This window comes from Canis aureus, chromosome 11, assembly GCF_053574225.1.
Source record: "Canis aureus isolate CA01 chromosome 11, VMU_Caureus_v.1.0, whole genome shotgun sequence".
Taxonomy (NCBI): domain Eukaryota; kingdom Metazoa; phylum Chordata; class Mammalia; order Carnivora; family Canidae; genus Canis; species Canis aureus.
The window spans coordinates 41,167,302-41,186,596 of NC_135621.1; the positions used below are offsets into that span (position 1 = coordinate 41,167,302).

At 36.6% G+C, this 19,295-nt stretch overlaps 1 protein-coding gene across 1 annotated transcript in view; it reads right to left on the minus strand.

The window, feature by feature from the left end:
• MRPS9 (mitochondrial ribosomal protein S9) overlaps nt 1-19,295 on the minus strand; it is a 62,615-nt gene that overhangs the window by 37,121 nt on the left and 6,199 nt on the right. Inside the window, exon 2 of the mRNA XM_077914909.1 lies at nt 13,614-13,793. Coding sequence (XP_077771035.1) covers nt 13,614-13,793 — 180 coding nt within the window. The remainder of the gene's footprint in view (nt 1-13,613; nt 13,794-19,295) is intronic.

Sequence of the window (19,295 nt, forward strand, 5' to 3'; positions counted from 1 at the left end):
AGGCTCGACACTGAGCAGGGAACCGGACATGGGGCTCCATCCCAGGACTCTGGGATCATGACCTGACTGAAGGCAGATTTTAAAAGAAAATAGTTCAGAGGTGCCTGGGTGGCTCAGTCAGTTAGGCTCAGGTCATGATCTCCAGGTCCTGGGATCAAGCCCAGGTCAGGCTTCCTGCTCAGCAGGGAGTCTGCTTCTCCCTCTCCCTTCCCCATCCCACTCATGCTCTCTCTCACGCTCTTTCTCAAATAAATAAATACATAAAAACCCTTAAAAAAAAAAAAGAAAATAGTTCAGCTATAAAATACACAGGGGGGGATCCCTGGGTGGAGCAGCGGTTTAGCGCCTGCCTTTGGCCCAGGGCATGATCCTGGAGACCCAGGATCAAATCCCACATCGGGCTCCCGGTATAGGGAACCTGCTTCTCCCTCTGCCTATGTCTCTGCCTCTCTCTCTCTCTCTCTCTCTCTCTGTGACTATCATAAATAAATAAAAATTAAAAAAATAAATAAATAAAATACACAGGGGAAGCAAATATAGCAAAATGCTATTTAAACTAGGTGATGGTCATAGGGTATACATTATCTAATTATTTCTCCTTTTCTGTATGACCGAAATTTTCACAAGAAATAGTATACAAACTAAGGTTTAATGCTATTGCTATTAGCCTAGAATATTTTCACTTTTTCAATTCTGGTTCCTACCCCCATGTAATATACATACATAAATATGTATATGTATGTATGTGTACACACACTCACACACATATTTACATATACACACAAGTCATGAATCTTTTGCTCTTCTATAATTGAATAACCAAATAACTGAACTTGTTTTAGTAAACCTGTTGTTTCACTCAGATAAAAGCAACCGTTTTCTACCTTCTAAATTTCTATTTATTCCTACAGTGTATTTCTGAACTGTTTTCAAAGCCCAATTCTTCAGGGATTTTGAATTGTTTCAATGAAAGCAATTTTAAAAATGAAATTGCAAAATGATATTACTTATACTTCTAAAGTGTTCTCTTTCTTTTAAATAACACAAGGCAGACTAAAAATTCTTACTTGGGAGGAAATGACAGAGCAATCCTCTGGTCAACACAGTCCAAAAGCACTTTCTCTGATGATGGAAATATTCTATAATCGCTGCTGGCTGGTATGACAGCCTGTAGTCCATGTGGTTATTGTGTACTTCACATGTGGCTAGTGTGACTGCAGAACTAAACTTTAATGTTAATTAATATTAACTAACTTTAAACAACCACACATTAGGTAGTGGCAACCACACAGCTTTAGATGATTTTAACCAAAGCCTTCAAGCAGTATGGACAGCACTGCACTGACATTACTATTGTGAACCTCAGCATGGTTTTCAAACCTCATTAAACTGTTACAGAGTTATAAAGTCTATAATTTAATTTTACTGGTCTAACTTAACAAATACCCACGTTCACGAGAGAATATTAACTACCAAATAGTCTTTGAATAGAAGATCTCTATGATGAATTTGGTAATGACAGCCATTCCTCATATTCTCTTCTGTGAGGTGAAAGCATTTTAATACTCAGATCTGTGATTTGATTCCTTGGGGATTTTTTTTTAAAGATTTTATTTATTATGAGAGACACAAAGAGAGAGAGAGAGACGGAGACAGAGACACAGACAGAGGGAGAAGCAGGCTCCATGCAGGGAGCCTGATATGGGACTCGATCCCAGGTCTCCAGGATCAGGCCCTGTGCCAAAGGGGGCGCTAAACCCCTGAGCCATCCAAGCTGCCCTCCTTGGGGATTTGAATGGGGAACTTAGTATCATGGAAACCATGTGGAAAGTCGAATTTCCTGACATCTCACCATTGAGGCTGTCTGCTACTAACCTGAATGACTTTGACTTACTGTATCTAAGGCAAGAGCACTTGGATTTTATACTTCTTTTCAGCCTAGATTTCAATGCTGGGGCAGAAGGTAGAAACATTTATAAGACTCCAGAAACCTCATTAGTCTCCTCGTAATGTCTATTAATTCAGGAGAGCTCCCACTGTCCTCCCCACTGCCTCTATCCTCTGTTGTTCCTTTTCCATAGTTAATCTTAACTTGCGACTGGAAAGAAAAAGATATAAATATCAAGTTGTGACCAATACTGAAAACTCCTGGTTTTGCACCTCTTTCTTCCTAGAACAAAGGAAAAGGAAGAAAAACCCAACCAAACATAATGACAAAAATGAAAAGCATCCACCTCTTTCTTGCAGACTCAGAACGCCTACCTGAAGCAACAAGGTTATCCTCCAGAGCCCAGGAGGACACAGCCATATCTGCAATGTACTCTCTAGGGAACACTCTACCCAGAGTGCAAGGCTTTCAGTCCAGGTCCACAGTAATGTCCCTACCACCATATTATAGACAGGAATGGTGAGGGGAAGAAAGTATGTATCACCTTCCTCTCTAAAGCCTGCTGGTAATGACACAGCTCCCGGACATTCTACACGTTTGCAAAATATGAGAACATGTGTACTGCAGTCTGCTGTTCCGGCACCAATCTCATCAGCATGGTCTCCCTGAAGTCACTGCCATTCTGTTACTAGAAGCCCTGCCTCTATGAGGGCACTGGATCCACCAGAGAACCCAACAGCTTTCCTGCTTCTTGCCTCTCACACTTCTTACGCTGCAAGCACTTATGATAAGATTTCACCTTCTCTGGCCAGGATCATTTGGTTGTAAACCAAATGAGAAACAAAGGCAAAGAAAGTGTTGAAAAACTTCAGCTGTTTTTCAGTTTTCCTGATGTTATTCAGAAATATCTGTATTGGCATGGTAAAAATGCAGAATTTAAATATTGTAAGGGAAAATTAAGTCAATCGGAAAACCAGTGGAAGAAGGTGGTGAGGGAAATACTGGACTTTCTGCTAATGTTAACCTACCTATAATGTTCTAGGATTCCCTGGTGCATGTGGCACTGACTAGGCACTAGAGAAGATGTACCAGCAGGACATGACCTAGGTCTTAAATTAGAGGACACTTGGCATTTCACATGTGAATTGTAGTTTGGCCAACTTGGGCCACATTTATTAACCACAAGAGAATTAACTGAAATTTCCTAATTTTTTTTTAAGATTTTATTTATTTATTTATGAGAGACCGACAGAGGCACAGACATAGGCAGAGGGAGAAGCAGGCTCCCTGCAAGGAGCCTGATTCGGGACTCAATTCCAGGACCCTGGGATCACGACCTGAGCCAAAGGCAGATGCTCAACCACTGAGCCACCCAGGTGCCCCCTTAATTTTCTGGAATAAGCACTTTTTCACTTCTAAACAATCTACATAAAACAGTTATATAAACTGAGAAACACCCAATTCTTCTACAAAAACAAAAATATAGGGACGCGTGGGTGGCTCAGGATGTGATCCTAGAGTCCCGGGATCAAGTCTCACACTGGACTCCCTGCATGGAGCCTGCTTCTCTTTCTGCCTATGTCTCTGCCTCTCTCTCTGTCTCTCATGAATAAATAAAATCTTAAAAAAACAGAACACAAAAATATATGCATTTGACCCGTGAAGAACAAAGGTCTGAACTTCTACAGGTCCATGTAGGCGATGATTTTTGTTTTTGATAAACAGAGTATTGCTGTAAATGTATTTTCCTTATGAGTTTCTTAACATTTTTCTCTCACTTGCTTTATTGTAATCATACGATATATAATACACATCACATACGAAATATGTTAATCAACTATGTTACTAGTAAGGCATTCAAACAACAGTAGGCTATTAGTAGTTAAGTTTTGGGGGAGTCAAAAGGCATATGTGGATTTTTTACTCTACAGGAGGGCAACACCCCTAACTCCTGTGTTGTACAAGGGCCAAGTGTATATCAGTTGGGACTCAATTCTTCAAGAAGCTTGAAAAAAATATTACTAGCCTAATATTGTTATTTGTTTTAGGCTAGCATTTGTGTTTCAAGAAAACCCTTTCCCAATCCAGGAGCCAGATTCTGGATGTAGCCTGTAGTTCACAATGGTATTTAACATCACCAATATCCATGAACACACAACAAATCATTGCCTTACTCTGATTTTGAGGCTGTTGATGACTTAGCCTTTCAGTTTTATGTTCCCTCAGAAAAAGCTCTGAGCCATGGGTATAGGGAGGGGGAAAAAAGCACTTTCCTATAATAAATTCTAGCTTAATAGTTCTTATAATGAAGTTCTGGAATTTGTATGGAATTCAGCTTGGCAAAGTTCTTAGTGTTTTAAACTTATGTTACATTTGAAAAAATAGCTTCAAGTTAGGGACAAACAGGGCTAGGTAGAGAGAGACAGGTAGGGGGCCACGGAATCAGGCTCACAAAAAACTCCAAAAATGCTGAGGTGTAAGGAAACCAGAGATGAGGAAACAAGCCAGACTACCCTGCCCTAGGTGTGGGCAGGGAAGGTAAGATGTCTTTTTATGACAGTCACCTGTGACCAACAAAGAATAACCAGATCCCAAAGTAGTAAGCCATTAAAGATGTTATCACTAGTCCCTACTCAACGGTGGTATCAAGAGATAATATTAAAAGGATTTAGGTTCCCTGGTTAGCTTTCAATAAAAGACCAACCCTACAAGCCCTCAGTGGTAACCCTATGAGGATTATCAGTTGGGACTCAATTTTTCAAGAAGCTTGAAAATAATATTACTAGCCTAATATTGTTATTTGTTTTAGGCTAGCATTTGTTTCAAGAGAACCCTTTTCCTATCCAGGAACCAGATTCTGGATGTAACCTGTAGTTCATACTGGTATGTAAACATCACCAATATCCATGAACATACACCTGAAAGAGATAACCAATCATTGCCTTACTCTGATTTTGAGGCAATCAGAAAATCTCATTCACTTCTGAGAGCTTGCTCTGTATCTTTACTTAATAAATTTCTAAAGCTTTACTAACTCTTCTTTGCGAGATTCATTCTTTGACTCTGTGAGACAAGAACCAAGCTCTTCCACATTAGTTTCATATATGAAGTAGGTTCAATGGTTGGTTGTCACAGTAACAAAAAAAAAAAAAAAAAAAAAAAAAACACAAAAACCATGCTTCTTTTGGAAACAAAAAAGTGGAGTATACATTTAATGGCAAGTATAGAAACCTTTAAAAATGTATTGGACCGTAGCCCTGTTTACCTGAATCAAAAAGAAGTGCTGACAAAAATAAAGAATGTAAATTTTTAAAAAGTTAACCTTTTGGGGGGTTGATTTTTTTAAATCACGGAGTAAGGCAATTCCCCTTTGAAAATATGTCTCTTACATTTTTAGATGTTTAAAATGCTGGGAGTGCTGGTAATTCAAGGGTTCCCTAAAATGAAGGCAAAGTATTTAACTACCTTCTTAGGCTTAAATCAAAGTATAAAAGGATTGCACGCTCAACCCAGGAGGAGCACTGGGTCAGGAATGCAATCTCTATTAATTAGGTATCCCAGCTGGGCAGTGGGTTTGCAGCTGTTAACTTGATCAATGACTTACCTAAATGTCATCTCTACTGATTCGCTTATAAATTACCAGCAAGTGAGACTAATGTACAGGTGCTAATTTATTTAAACTGTTCTCTACAGCTCTACATAGCTTTACAAACTGCATCTGGCACCTAATGTTAGCTGTCAGTTGTACTTAGACATGCCTGTCCTAACGACTCTGTTCATTAGAAGTGAGCACAAATTAGGAAATATTGTGAAAAATGATACATCAAATGGAATGGGCACAGCAAATCAATTAGAGAAACTTCATACAGCATATTCACACTGAGGAGAATAAAACATTCTGGTTTCAGAATGAGGTCTATAATACCAATTAAAAAGTAATTGGTAGACTTCAGCAGTGTTATATATCAATTTGCTGGCTTTTTTCCTGAATTTCTATAGTAATGTAGAACTTAACTTTTAATTCCCAAGTAAAGACATTAGTAAATGCAAGTGCAATTTTGTGTCCATAATATCTGATATAACTGAGATGTCTCCAACTTAACATTGATAACTGATACCACTTTATTCAAAAAGGAAAATGCAAAGAGCAGTGGTCCTCAACTTTTTTTGTGTGCAGACAGCCTGATTTTGAAATTACTGTAACTCAATATCTGCTCCAGCATAACAATGTGTTAGTGTCATGGACCAGGCTTTCCCTTTGGGTCACTGAGGGCAAATGCTGCAGCCTTGGCTTCCATCACACGTCCTGAGGCTCATTTCTTTACAGTCTCCATACACAGAGAATCTTCCCTTGGCCAAACTGTCACTGCTTTAAGCTAAATTACAGAACCCACTCAGCTCAGTGTTCAATCTGACAGTTCAATCCTCCTCATACTAACTATACAGTGAAAGCCAAAAATATTTCTTAGGTGCTGATCAACATTTGGCAGTAACCTGTGAAAGGCTTGAGGAATGGGAGTTGAGAACTACAGCACTAAGATATATTTTCAAAACATTTAACATGCTTATAAGTACTTGCAGCAAGTCACCATATATGCTACTACTATGAAAGGGGACCCATTTTTTCCTCCTGTCAGATCTACGATCACCTGTCACTGATAGGTGATCAGTGGCATCATAGTGGTTCAGTCAGGAGGTGCATTGGGTGGTTTCTTTTTAAAAGAACTTAAAATACTAGGCAAAAATTAAACTATCTCGATGTGGAGAAAACCCGTATATGCCAATAACTCATTTCTTTCCAGTTAATTTCTTATTTTACAAACCAAAAATAATTTTTTCATATAAATGCAATACCAAGATTGAGCATTAAATATAGCAAAGTAATTTTGCAAAAACAATTCTGGCAGATATACGATGATGTAGCTTTAATAATAAACTTCTAAATCACAGAACTTTAAGTAAATATTAAAAGCTACAAGTAGAATTATCTTTATTCATAAAATTTTATCTGTCACATCCTTTCTATTTAACTAACTCACATTTGTACTCTTAAAAGTCTTTATAACTCAGGGACGCCTGAGTGGCTCAGCGGTTAAAGCATCTGCCTTTGGCTCAGGGCATGATCCCGGGGTCCAGGGATGAAGTCCCCCATCGGGCTCCCTGCATGGAGCCTGCTTCTCCCTCTGCCTCTGTCTCTGCCTCTCTCTCTCTGTGTGTCTCTCATGAATAAATAAAATCTTAAAAAAAAAGTCTTTATAACTCAAAGAAACAGTAGCATGTAAGATTAGCTAGGTATAATTTTCACATGTTCTGTATGTTGTACTCAGTAAGGCAAGGGACTAGATTTCTATTCAAGTTCAGCGTTCTAGAATAAAGTTCTAAACCCAGAAATCCCCAAAAGATGCCTATGAAGAGCTGAAATAGGTGACATAAATTCACTATTTTACTTAGAAGGGCACACAGGTTCTCACACCAAGTCCAAGTTTTAATTCACAAGCCTAACAAGTTTAGTTATGCCAGAAGGCTGGAGGGTGAGAGTGGGCAGAGGCGGGTACTCGCACATGCAGACGTCCTGACAGGAAAGGAGATGGCAGGAATCAGTACTAAGGCAAGGCCAGGCCATTCACTACAGGGACAAAGAGGAACTACAAGCTTCAGGCAAGGTATTACAGCTAAACAATCATATTAAAAGGAAAATCCTGAGGCACTGTGAGGTTAAATTATACTCACTACACTCCACTAAATAAGGGGGGGGGGGGAGCACAATTTATTTTAGAAAATGTTACCCAAAAAATTAGTATCTGAAAGTGTGGAAAAGCAGACTTTGCATATAGGAAGGCCTTGTACAGCTTTGGATTCCTCAACAATAAATCCTGACCCCATGAGGTTTTTCTAAAGACTGAATGTGGTAATATAAATCAGGCTCCCAGGCAGCATCTTGAGCATATATAGGAGGTTTTTAATAATTGGTGTTATTTTTCATTACAAATAACAATTAAAAATAGATTTATCTGAGAACTTCATTTCTATGAAATATCTGATTTTCTGATTATATAAGAGAAAAATTACTATACCTGGTTTTAAATTCTGTATTAAAAGCCAAACACATTACAAAAAGCATTATAGTTTCTAAATATATATATAAAAAATTATCTGGAAGCTTAAAATATTTTCCTGATTTTAGATATCAAATTATTTGGTTTTGTCTTTAGAAATAACTAACCATTTTGTCAATATGGAAATGCTGGATAAGACTCATTAGCTATATACTTTCTTTTAGGTTATATTTACAGCCAAATCTCAAACAAAAATAAATTTCAAAAGCATACACAAAACCAGGAATCACAATAGTATGTAATTTTTATGCTTTGGTAACAATTATCACTGTCCTCTTTTGCTTTTACATTTACTTAGATGCCAAAGAGAGTCCACTAAATTTAATAAAATGCTCAGAGTTAACTGATGTAAAATGTGAGCCTTACTGAAGCAGATCAATCACTTGCAGGAAACTCTAACACAGCAGGATTACATCACTGGCAGCAAGGAAAAGGGCTAACACTTCCACACAGGCATTTCAGCAGTGTGCCAGGTGAGACACAATCCCTCAATCATATATCAATACACTCAACAATATTTCCTATTATTCTCTTCAACATGGTGTCTTTGGTGGGATGAAGATTCATGTGACAAAGGCGGAGAACTAGTAAATGATTCAAATTATGGTAGATTTTACTTATTGCATTTAATAGTAATGAGAACAATAACATGTTGCATTAATCTCATGCTCTTCAGTTATATTCTAAGGTAGGCAAACAGGTATTATTTTAGAGATGAGAAAATCAAGTGACAGAGCACTGTGACTTGGTGAACATTACACTAGTTAGTGACACTGCAAGGAATCTTCCAATCCCAGGTTCTGCATCTTTGGATATTTCAACTATAATGAATTTATTTAAAAAAAAATTAACAAAGTCCTCTGTGTTCTGCAAATATACGTATTCCTCACAAGAAATTCTGCTTCATTTCAGAAAAATCTATTTTATTTTTCAGATGGTGGGAGGGGCAGAAGGAGAGAGAGAATCTTAAGCAGGCTCCATGCCCAGCACGGGGCTTGTTCTCAAGACCCTGAGATCATGACCTGAGCCAAAATCAAGAGTCTGATGCTGAACTAACTGAGCCACTCAAGTGCCCCAAACATTCTACATATTTTAAATGAGCAACTGGATGTTTTTCATATTAATTCAGGACTTTATTACTCTATTGGCTAAATCTAAGGGAGATTTTCATCATATTCTATTAGCAAAATGACACAAAATAGCATCAACTTACTTTCACCATCTATATACACATGCAGTTTTAAAAGTACAGAAAACCCATCATCTCTCACATTCATACACTAATATTACACATCTTCTCTCTGGAATTCTATATTTTAAGAACCAGAACAAAATATATTGTTTCATTTGACTGAATGATAGGATCTTTTTAGATTTATCTAAATAATATAAAAAGAATATTCAAAATGGAGACCCTGATATGTGTCTGTGTAAACACCTTAATATTTTTTTAAGTAGGCTCCATACCCAGTGTGGAGCTCAATGCAGGGCTTGAACTCACAACCCTGAGATCAAGACCTGAGTGGAGATCAAGGGTCGGACGCTCAACAACTGAGCCACGCAGGTGCCCCAAAACTTTGACAAATTTTAAATATATTTTAATGTATGAAAAAAGTTGTTTTAAATATTTTTTTGAAGATTTATTTATTTATTCATGAGAGACACAAAGAGAGAGCGACAGAGACACAGGAAAAGGGAGAAGCAGGCTCCCTGTAGGGTGCCTGATGTGGGACTGATCCTGGATCCCCAGATCACATCTGAGCCAAAGGCAGACACTCAACCACTGAGTCACCCAGGCATCTCAAAGTTGTTTTAAATCTTAAGTATTTTTGCTTAAATACATTTTAGAAATAGTTTCAGATATCATTATTTTATAAACAAAAGGCATCCAGACTGGAAAGAAAGAAGTTAAACTATTTATATTTGCAACTGACAGTATCTTGTGTACAGAAAACTACAAAAACCATGAAACAAAGTAACAAATGGGCAACAAATATGTATCTACCAATAATTACTTTGAATGTAAATAGACTAAATGCTCCAATCAAAAGACAGAGGGTGACAGAATGGGTAACAAAACATGACCCAACTAAATGCTGTCTACAAGAGACTCATTTCAGGCCTAAGACACCTACAGATTGAAAGTGAGGGGATGGAGAAACTTCATTCAAATGTATATCAACAACAAGCTGGAGTAGTAATAGTGAGATTGGACAAAAATAGACTTTAAAACAAAGTTTGTAAAAAGATACAAAAAAAGACATTGTCTAACAATAAAGGGGAACAGTCCAACAAGAAAATATAACAACTATAAATATTTTGCACCCAACATGGGAGCACCCAAATACACAAAATGCTTAATAACAAACATAAAAGAACTAATTGATAATAATACAGTAATATTAGAGGACTTTAATACCCCACTTATGTCAATGAACAGGTCATCCAAACAGAAAATCAACAAGAAAAGAGTGGCTTTGAATAACACACTGGAACAGAAGGATTTAACAGATACAGTCAGAATATTCCATCCTAAATTAGCAGAATACATATTCTTTTCAAGTGCACATGGAATATTCTCCAGAACAGATCACGTATTAGGCCACAAAAGAAGCTTCAGCAAATTCAAAAAGATCAAAGTCATACCATACATCTTTTCTACCACAACACTATAAATTTAGAAATCAATCACAAGAAAAAAAACTAGAAAGACCACAAATACATGGAAGTTAAATAACATGCTACTAAACAATGAATGGGTCAGCCAAGAAATCAAAGAAAGCAAAAAGTACATGGAAACAAATGAAAAGGAAACCACAATGGCCCACCTTTGGGATGCAGCAAAAGCAGTTCTAAGAGGAAAGTTTATAGCAACACAGGCCTACCTCAAGAAACAAGAAAAATCATAAATAACCTACCCTTACCTATAAAGGAACTAGAACATGAAGAACAAACAAAACCCCAAACCAAGAGAAGTACGGATATAATGAAGTAGAGAGCAGAACTAAATGATATAGAAACTTAAAAAGCAATGGAACATAAAAATGACAACAGGAGTTGGTTCTTTGAAAAGATACAATAAAATTGATAAACCTCTCCCTAGACTCACAAAAAAAAAAAAAAAAAAAAGAAAGAAAAAAAAGAAACGGACTCAAATAAATAATACGAAAGGGGAGAAATAACAATCAACACCATAGAAATACAAACAATTATAAAAGAATATTATGAAAAACTACATGCCAACAAATTAGACAACCTAGAAGAAAGAAATGGACAAATTCCTAGAAACATATAGCCTACCAAAAGTGAAAGTAGTAGTGGAGAATTTGAGTGGACCAATAACCAGCAAAAAAATTGATTATGTAACCCAAAACTCCAAACAAACAAAAGCCCAGGACCAGAGAGCTCAAGAGGCCAATTCTACCAAACATTTATAGAGTTAATAATACCTATTCTACTCAAACTATTCCAAAAAATAGAAGGAAATTTCCAAATTCATTCTATATCACCCTGATACCAAACCAGAGAAAGACATCACAAAAAAGGAGAACTGCATGCAAATATATCTGATAAATGTGGATACAAAAATCCTCAAAAAAATACTAGTAAACAGAATCCAACAATACATTAAAAAAAAAATCATTCACCACAATTAAGTGAGATTTATTTCCAGATGCAAGGGTGGTTCAGTATTCGCAAATCAATCAATATGATACATCACATCAATAAGAGAAAGGATTAAAGCCATATGATTATCTTAATAGATGCAGAAAAAGCATTTAACAAAGCACAACATCCAGTCAGGAAAAAAGTCCTTAACAAGGTAGGTTTAAGGGATATACCTCAACATAATAAAGGCCATAAATGAAAACCCACAGCTACCATCATTCTCAATTGGGAAAAACTGAGAGCTTTTCTCCTAAGGTCAGGAACAAGATAAGGATGTCCACTCTCACCACTTGTATTCAATACAGTACTAGAAGTTGTAGCCACAGCAATTAGACAACAGAGAGAAATAAAAAACTATAATAAGATATCACCTCACACCTGTCAGAATGTTGACACATTGTTTTTTGACACAAAAACAACAGATGTTGACAAGGATGTAGAGAAAAAGGACCCCTTCTGCACTGTTGGTGGGAATGCAATGTAGTGTAGCCAGTGTGGACACAGGACAGAGGTTCCTCAAAAAGTTAAAAATAGAACTATCCTATGATCCAGCAATCACACTACTAAGTATTTACCCCCCCCCCAAAAAAAATCCAAAAATGCTAATTCAAAGGGATACATGCAACCCTATGTTTATAGCAGCTTTACTTACAATAGCCAAATCATGGAAGCAGCCCAAATGTCAATGGATATAGATGAATGGATAAAGAAGATATCACACACACACACTCACACACACACAGAGGAGTATTATTCAGCCATAAAAAAAGAATGAAATCTTGCCATGTGCACTGACACGGATGGAGCTAAAGAGTATAATGCTAAGTGAAACATGTCAGTCACAGAAAAACAAATACCATTTGATTTCACTCATTTGTGGAATTTAGGAAACCAGCTAACAAAAAAACGAGCAAAGGGAAAAAGAGACAAACCAAGAAGCTGACTCTAAACTATAGAGAACACACTGATGGTTCCCGGTGGGGGGGAGGGGTATATGGGGGATATAGGTGACGGGGGGATTAAGGAAGGCAGTTGTGATGAGCACTGAGTGTTGTATGAAGTGCTGAATCACTATATTGTATACCCAAAACTAACACAACATTGTACATTAACTATAATGGAATTCAAAATAAAATTTTAAAAAGTTAGAACAAACTTCAAATTGGTTAAATTTTAAGTACCTTTGCTAGCTATGTTGTGATGTCTAGCAAAAAAGTATTATTTATTATTACTACTTTTATCAGGGTCAGAACAACTCAAGAGTGGAACAATAACACAGTTCTAACTCTCTCAAATCATTTAGAACATGCCCTGACTGAAAATTCAAATGTATAGCTAAGATAATAATAAAAAAACACTAAACTCAGGTTTACTTATGGGACTTTCTATAAACTTGACTCTATTTCCATCATCATCTGTTTTACTATTTGTAAGAAAGCTGAGTTTAAAACTACAATAGGATAAATATTTCTACATTGTTCTAAATATTCACATTGGCTCCTAGGACCTTGAATCAAGACAATTATCCATTTCACATTAAAATCTAACACTCACTATGCTTCACAATGCTCCAAATACAGGGTAGCATTTCTCTTTGAAACCTGGGTTCCAACTTGCAATGCAGAGTGGTATTTCTCCTTATTCTTACAGTTTGATTAAAACTGACAGAGCTAGTGATGCCTGGGTGGCACAGTCGATTAAGTGTTGGATTCTTGGTTTTGTCTCAGGTCGTCCATGATCTCAGGGTCATGAGATGGAGGCCTGTATCAGGCTCTGAGCTCAGCACAGAGTCTGCTTACGTTTCTTTTTCCTTCTGCCTCTACCCTTCACTCTCTCCCTCACCTTGGCTAGTGCTCTCTCTCTCTCAAATAAATAAATAAATAAATCATAACAAACAAACTCTACAGCAATTACTTTCCCAACCGAGTAACTGTACTTACGTCAATATCCTCTTGCGTAAAAGTTTCTGGATCTTCTCCCATCATGTTGGCTAAATGTCTCTTTCCTATGTTGAACTCTTCAATCTGCTTTTTAATAAAATCCACTGTGTAAGTTTCACGTCTTAAGGCTGCAACATTTTTCTTTGTTGATACACCTGTGGTGTGCCTTAGCCTTAATATCTAGCAGAAAATATAAATGAAAAGAGAAAAGATTTTAAATTAATGTAATTATTTACATTATATTTACCTTACAATGTAATTAAACTGTGATTAACTTAGATTTTAAATTAAATAATGTAATTATTTACATTTACATTACAATGTAATGTCTTGTAGGCTATTGTCTCTACATAAAACAGGGTGTTCAAACAATTGTTTTTATTATAGTACTCAGTTGGCAAGAGTCTGGAAACAGGTAAAAGGCCTGTTAAGAAAGCTGTTAGGAAAAAAAAAAAAAAAAGAAAGCTGTTAGAAATCTTCCTCCACTCAAGGGACACCTGGGTGCCTCAGCGGTTGAGTCAGCCTTCGGCTCAGGGCGTGATCTGGGAGTACCAGGATCAAGTCCCACATCGGGCTCCTTGTGTGGAGCCTGCTTCTCCCTCTGCTTGTGTGTCTGCCTCTCTTTCTTCCTGTTGATCATAGAAAAGAAAAAGAAAAGAAAAAGAAAAAGAAAAAGAAAAAGAAAAAGAAAAAGAAAAAGAAAAAGAAAAAGAAAAAGAAAAAGAAAAAGAAATCGTCCTCCACTCAAAAGCTAGCTTTTAAAAGCCTCTACTTACACAGTAGTTTAAACTACTAGCATTTCACACAGTTAAACCCAAAATACCTAGAAGTGATATGAAAACATCCTTGTCTAATGCAAATATCCACATTTCATACTGATTGGTCAATGTCAACTACTTGTGATATTTGACACACAGGTAATGAAGAGATGACACTCCCTTTGAAAAGAAGTAAATGCCCTTGCAGACAGACAGCAAGCAGAGGACAAAGGAGAAAAGAGGCATGTACTGGAGAATAGCACACTTAGGCTATAGGTAGTCATCTTGCTTTAGGGTACAAATACAGCTCATCTTTCAAGGCTTTAAAATAACAGTTTAGCTTAGCTTGAGACTATTTTAAGCTGATGCAGTGAAGAAACTGCTTCAGTAAGCACTGACAAGCTTTATCATTAATTTGGTTCAATACACTAACTTACAGAAATAAGGGCTTTCCCATCCTTCTAAATTATCAGTAATGGTATCACTTGCCACTGTTGATCCTTCTATGCTATAGCACTAGGAATTTCCCCCCAAGGCATAAATAGTTCACCTGCAATAAAAGGTGCTAAGGAACCAGAAAAATGTTTTCAAATGACTATTTAGCCACATTCAGTAGATGGATATAACTAGAATAGATATTCTTGGTCCTGGTTTTTCTCAAAATCTTAATCTGTGGTTCTCGACCATTATCCCAGCCTCAACAATGTTAAGCACTCTTAAGCAATTCAGACCTTAACTATAATTTTTAGTAACTCCCTCACTTACCTCTTCATTAACAAACAAACCTCTCTCGCACATACCACCACCACCATCATCTCTCACTCATCCATTCCCTAACCCTTTGAGAATCAGAGATTCAAATAACTATAATAATTTGTCACTGTAGTTACAATAAAAAGTAAAAGAAAAAATACAGGACAAATATTACAAATATTACAATGCTCTATTAATAGTAAAAATTATGTTCTTAAACTCTCACAAATCAAATAGTGATAAAATTATTTCTTGCAACTCCTTAATGAGTAAAATAAGGCAATTTAAAATCCCATGAAACTTTATAGTTTATTTTTCCTTGGGGAGCACAAAGGAGTTTCTTCTCTCTTCATATTATTAATCAAGAATCTTAAGATGTTTTTATAAAGATACAGTGTCACTATCAATGAGTAAAAACATGACCCAAACTTGCTTACGTATAGCCTCTTTGTACACTCCTAACCCTGCTCCCTCTCCCCACAGTTAGTGCCAACAGCATCAAATCCTTGTCTCAGGAGTTTTTCCATCTTGTTTTTACTTTTCCCAGGGTTCTGCTTCTGTGTGTGTGTTTCAATGATTTCATGTTTTCTTTGAACACTGGAAGATGTTGCTTCCTGTATTCAAAATGAAGAGAAAATACTGATCTGGATTTGGAGAAAGTAGCTGTCACGCAATAGAGGTGATTTTCCCCAATGTTCCACTGCCAAAAGGATGATTACACTGCTGGTTTTCTAAGTCACGTGACAAAATGTTTTTGTCCATAACCAAAACGATTTGTAATACAGGTGTCCCCACTACACTTGCCACCAACCACCAATCACAGCCCTCAGGAGAAATGAGTCTCCCAGTGAATATGAGACTTCCATTCACTGAAGTAATGAGTTCTAAAGGAACAGTAAGATAGGGAGGAAAGTGATGAGTTCAATTTGGGGCATGACAAGTTTGAGATGCTTGATGGGCATCTCCAGAGAGATAGGTGTCCTGGAGGCAGATGGCTCTGTGGGTATGTACACAGGAGAGATCTGAGCTAGAGATGCCGTCTGTTAATAATCAGCAAGGGACATGACATGACACCATCAAAGTAGGGGGAATGGCAGGCATTAGTGTTAGGATAAGAAACATCTATTTTACTATGCAAAGAAACAACATAGTTTGTGAGGGAAAAAGACGGAAAGGTAAGATTACTTATGTGTTATGGCCATTATTTTTATGAAACAGGACATGAGATGGGTCTGCAGAGTAAGAGGTGACAGGTTTGATGAACTGAATACTTCATGTTCAAAAAGCAATGATACAGTGGTTATAAAGTAGACAATAAAATTAAAGAAAGAATATTAGAAAAAAATTTTAAGCACTCCTTTATACTGGATGTGAGCCAGAAAAAAATACCAAAGAAACAGTTATGAATCTATATCCATACAATAGCTTTAATCTTAATTATCTTTTCGTTTCTTGTATTTTTCCTTTGTATGTTTCAGTGGTATATCCAATGTACTCTCTGAAGAGAGTTCTATCTTAAGGCAGATTGTACCCTTCAAATTATAAAGTGTTGCACTCCTAGGCAATACTTTTACCTTGAATTTCATTCTGTTGGATCGTAATATTGCAACCCTTTCAGACTTCCATTTGCCTTTCCCTGGAATATCACTGACCGTATTTTTTTTTTTTTAAATTTTTATTTATTTATGATAGTCACACAGAGAGAGAGAGAGGCAGAGACACAGGCAGAGGGAGAAGAAGGCTCCATGCACCGGGAGCCCAATGTGGGATTCAATCCTGGGTCTCCAGGATCGCGCCCTGGGCCAAAGGCAGGCGCCTAACCGCTGCGCCACCCAGGGATCCCACTGACCGTATTTTTCATTTAAATTTTAAATCACTTTAGGTTTTGTTTTTTGGGCCAATCTGAGTTTTTTACAAATATGAGAATACCTTATTTAAATGGATTTAATAGATACTGTCACATTTTCCATCTTATTTTATTTTTGTATGCTTCCATTCCTGTTTTCTTTCTTTTGCTAAATGGTCTGCAGTTTTTTATATTTGTCTTTTTTTTGATCCAGCAATTTGGACATCACACAGCCTTTTATTTTAGTAGTGATTACCTATATGTCTCCAAATAAAATGCTTAGATTATTTCTCCTATCAACCTCAGAAAGTAATACTCACCAACTCTCACCTTACTATTCTCTTCTCCGACCACAGAGGTGATCTGGTTTCCTGTCCTCTATCTCCGTTCTCTCAGTCTTATTTATCCCTTTGTTCTGCATTATGAATGATGTTTAAATTTTTACTCCTGGGTTTTTTTTTGTTTTGTTTTCTGCGGTGTCAATTCTGCAGCCACTCCGAATTTTTAGCTTTTTCAATCACTGGTCTATCTCCAAATATCTTCCCTTAACCATTTTTTCAATCGTATTTTCTTGTCTTATCTACTATTTCATATAGCTCTCCCTTACCCAATCTTTTAAGAATGTCCTTGACAGTGTGAAGCAGTTATAGAAAAATAATTCTTCCATTTTGTTGAGTAAATATTCCTTTGTGTTTTCTTCATCTCTCTCTCCCACAGTTCCTTTTCTTCTTTTGTTCTGACAACATTTGAGTATTACCTCCAGCAAAAGAGTTGATTATTAGCCTGAAGATTCATTTCTTCACTTGAATTAAAATTATCTTGTGTCTAGATTCTTAAGACTCTGTGACATGTGGCAGCTTTCTTAGTTTTAACATAAATGATGCTTTAAAAACTAAAATTTAAAAAAAAATAAAAAAAATAAAAACTAAAATTTTTTATTGTTCATTTAGAAAGGGCTTTTTTAAAAAGTCCACACTTTGCTATTTTTCAATCTCCTTAGGATCTTTTCAAAGACATTTGTATACACTGCCTAAGAATGTGACATTCTGGAATTCATATTTTTCTAAAACCATCACAGCATCAGTACCAGACTACTGAATATATTTATAAATATTCTAAATTATTCCAGCAGTGATTCACACAAAAATATTTACATTCAATAGAGTCCATTATTCATTAGCACAATCCATTAAGTAAGATAAGGCTGAATGTGAATTGACTAGATCTTTAGCTATAAACAGCTAGAATTCCTGGAGAGAACATGCTTCACTACTGTTAAGTACAAATCCCCAACAAAATTTTCTACAGGTTCTGTTTCCAACTGAAAAGCTATGACAGAGAATTTTCCTCACACTTTGTTTTTATGGACTGGTATAGATACAACTTGACAGATTTGTTTCTTTTTTAAGATAATCAGTGGGTCAGACAACTATAATTTCAATCAAGCGGGTTGCCAAAGAAGCAGACACATCCTGACAGAGCAGTGATGTCCCAAATCTGGCCAAATGCCAGTGCCACACACTACTTTAATGATATTACGAGTATTCAGGAGTTTCCTTTTTGTTCAATTGGATAAAAATGGAACAAAGAAGAAGCTGCTGCTAATCTGAATAGAAAAGGCAAAAGAAAAAATACTTGGAGGACTCAAAGAAAAGGTAAAGACTAAAGTCATATTAGAGAAAACATGGATAGAAAGAAACATTAGAAGGACACCAAGAGAGAGAGAGGACAGTAAGTTTTTTTGAATGAGTTTATATTTTTATCAACTAGAGATCTCTGGATGCAAGCAAAAGAATATGATTTTGCTCAAGCAAAAGAGACATTTCTTAGAAGAGTAACAGGGGCCCAGGACTATACTTGAAGCAGGGAGCTAAGAAGCAGGAACTCCAATGAGCCACGGCATGTGCAATGAAGTCTATGGCCATTAAGATAAAACGGTATTGCAACTGTCATTAGCTTTCTGCTCAAGATCTCATGGGAGGGACTATCTAATGGGGCTACTTTGGGTCAGATGCCCCAGATTATAGTCCTTCTAGATTGTATCCAGTGGTGAAGAACTCATCCCTCCTGAGAAAGCAGCAGTGCCCTGGTGAAAGGGAAGTGGACACCAGGTTAAACAAACATGGAAATCTACTACACTACTTGAGCAAAATTCACGATTTATATTCTTTCCACAAACTTATAAATTTAGAGCCTTAACACACTTACAAATCAAATAAAATATATGGGCTTTGTCTGAATCGTGCTTTAGACAAACTATAAAAAATTATTGCTAACACAACCAGGGAAATTTGAACATGGATGGAATAAGTAGCAGATATATTA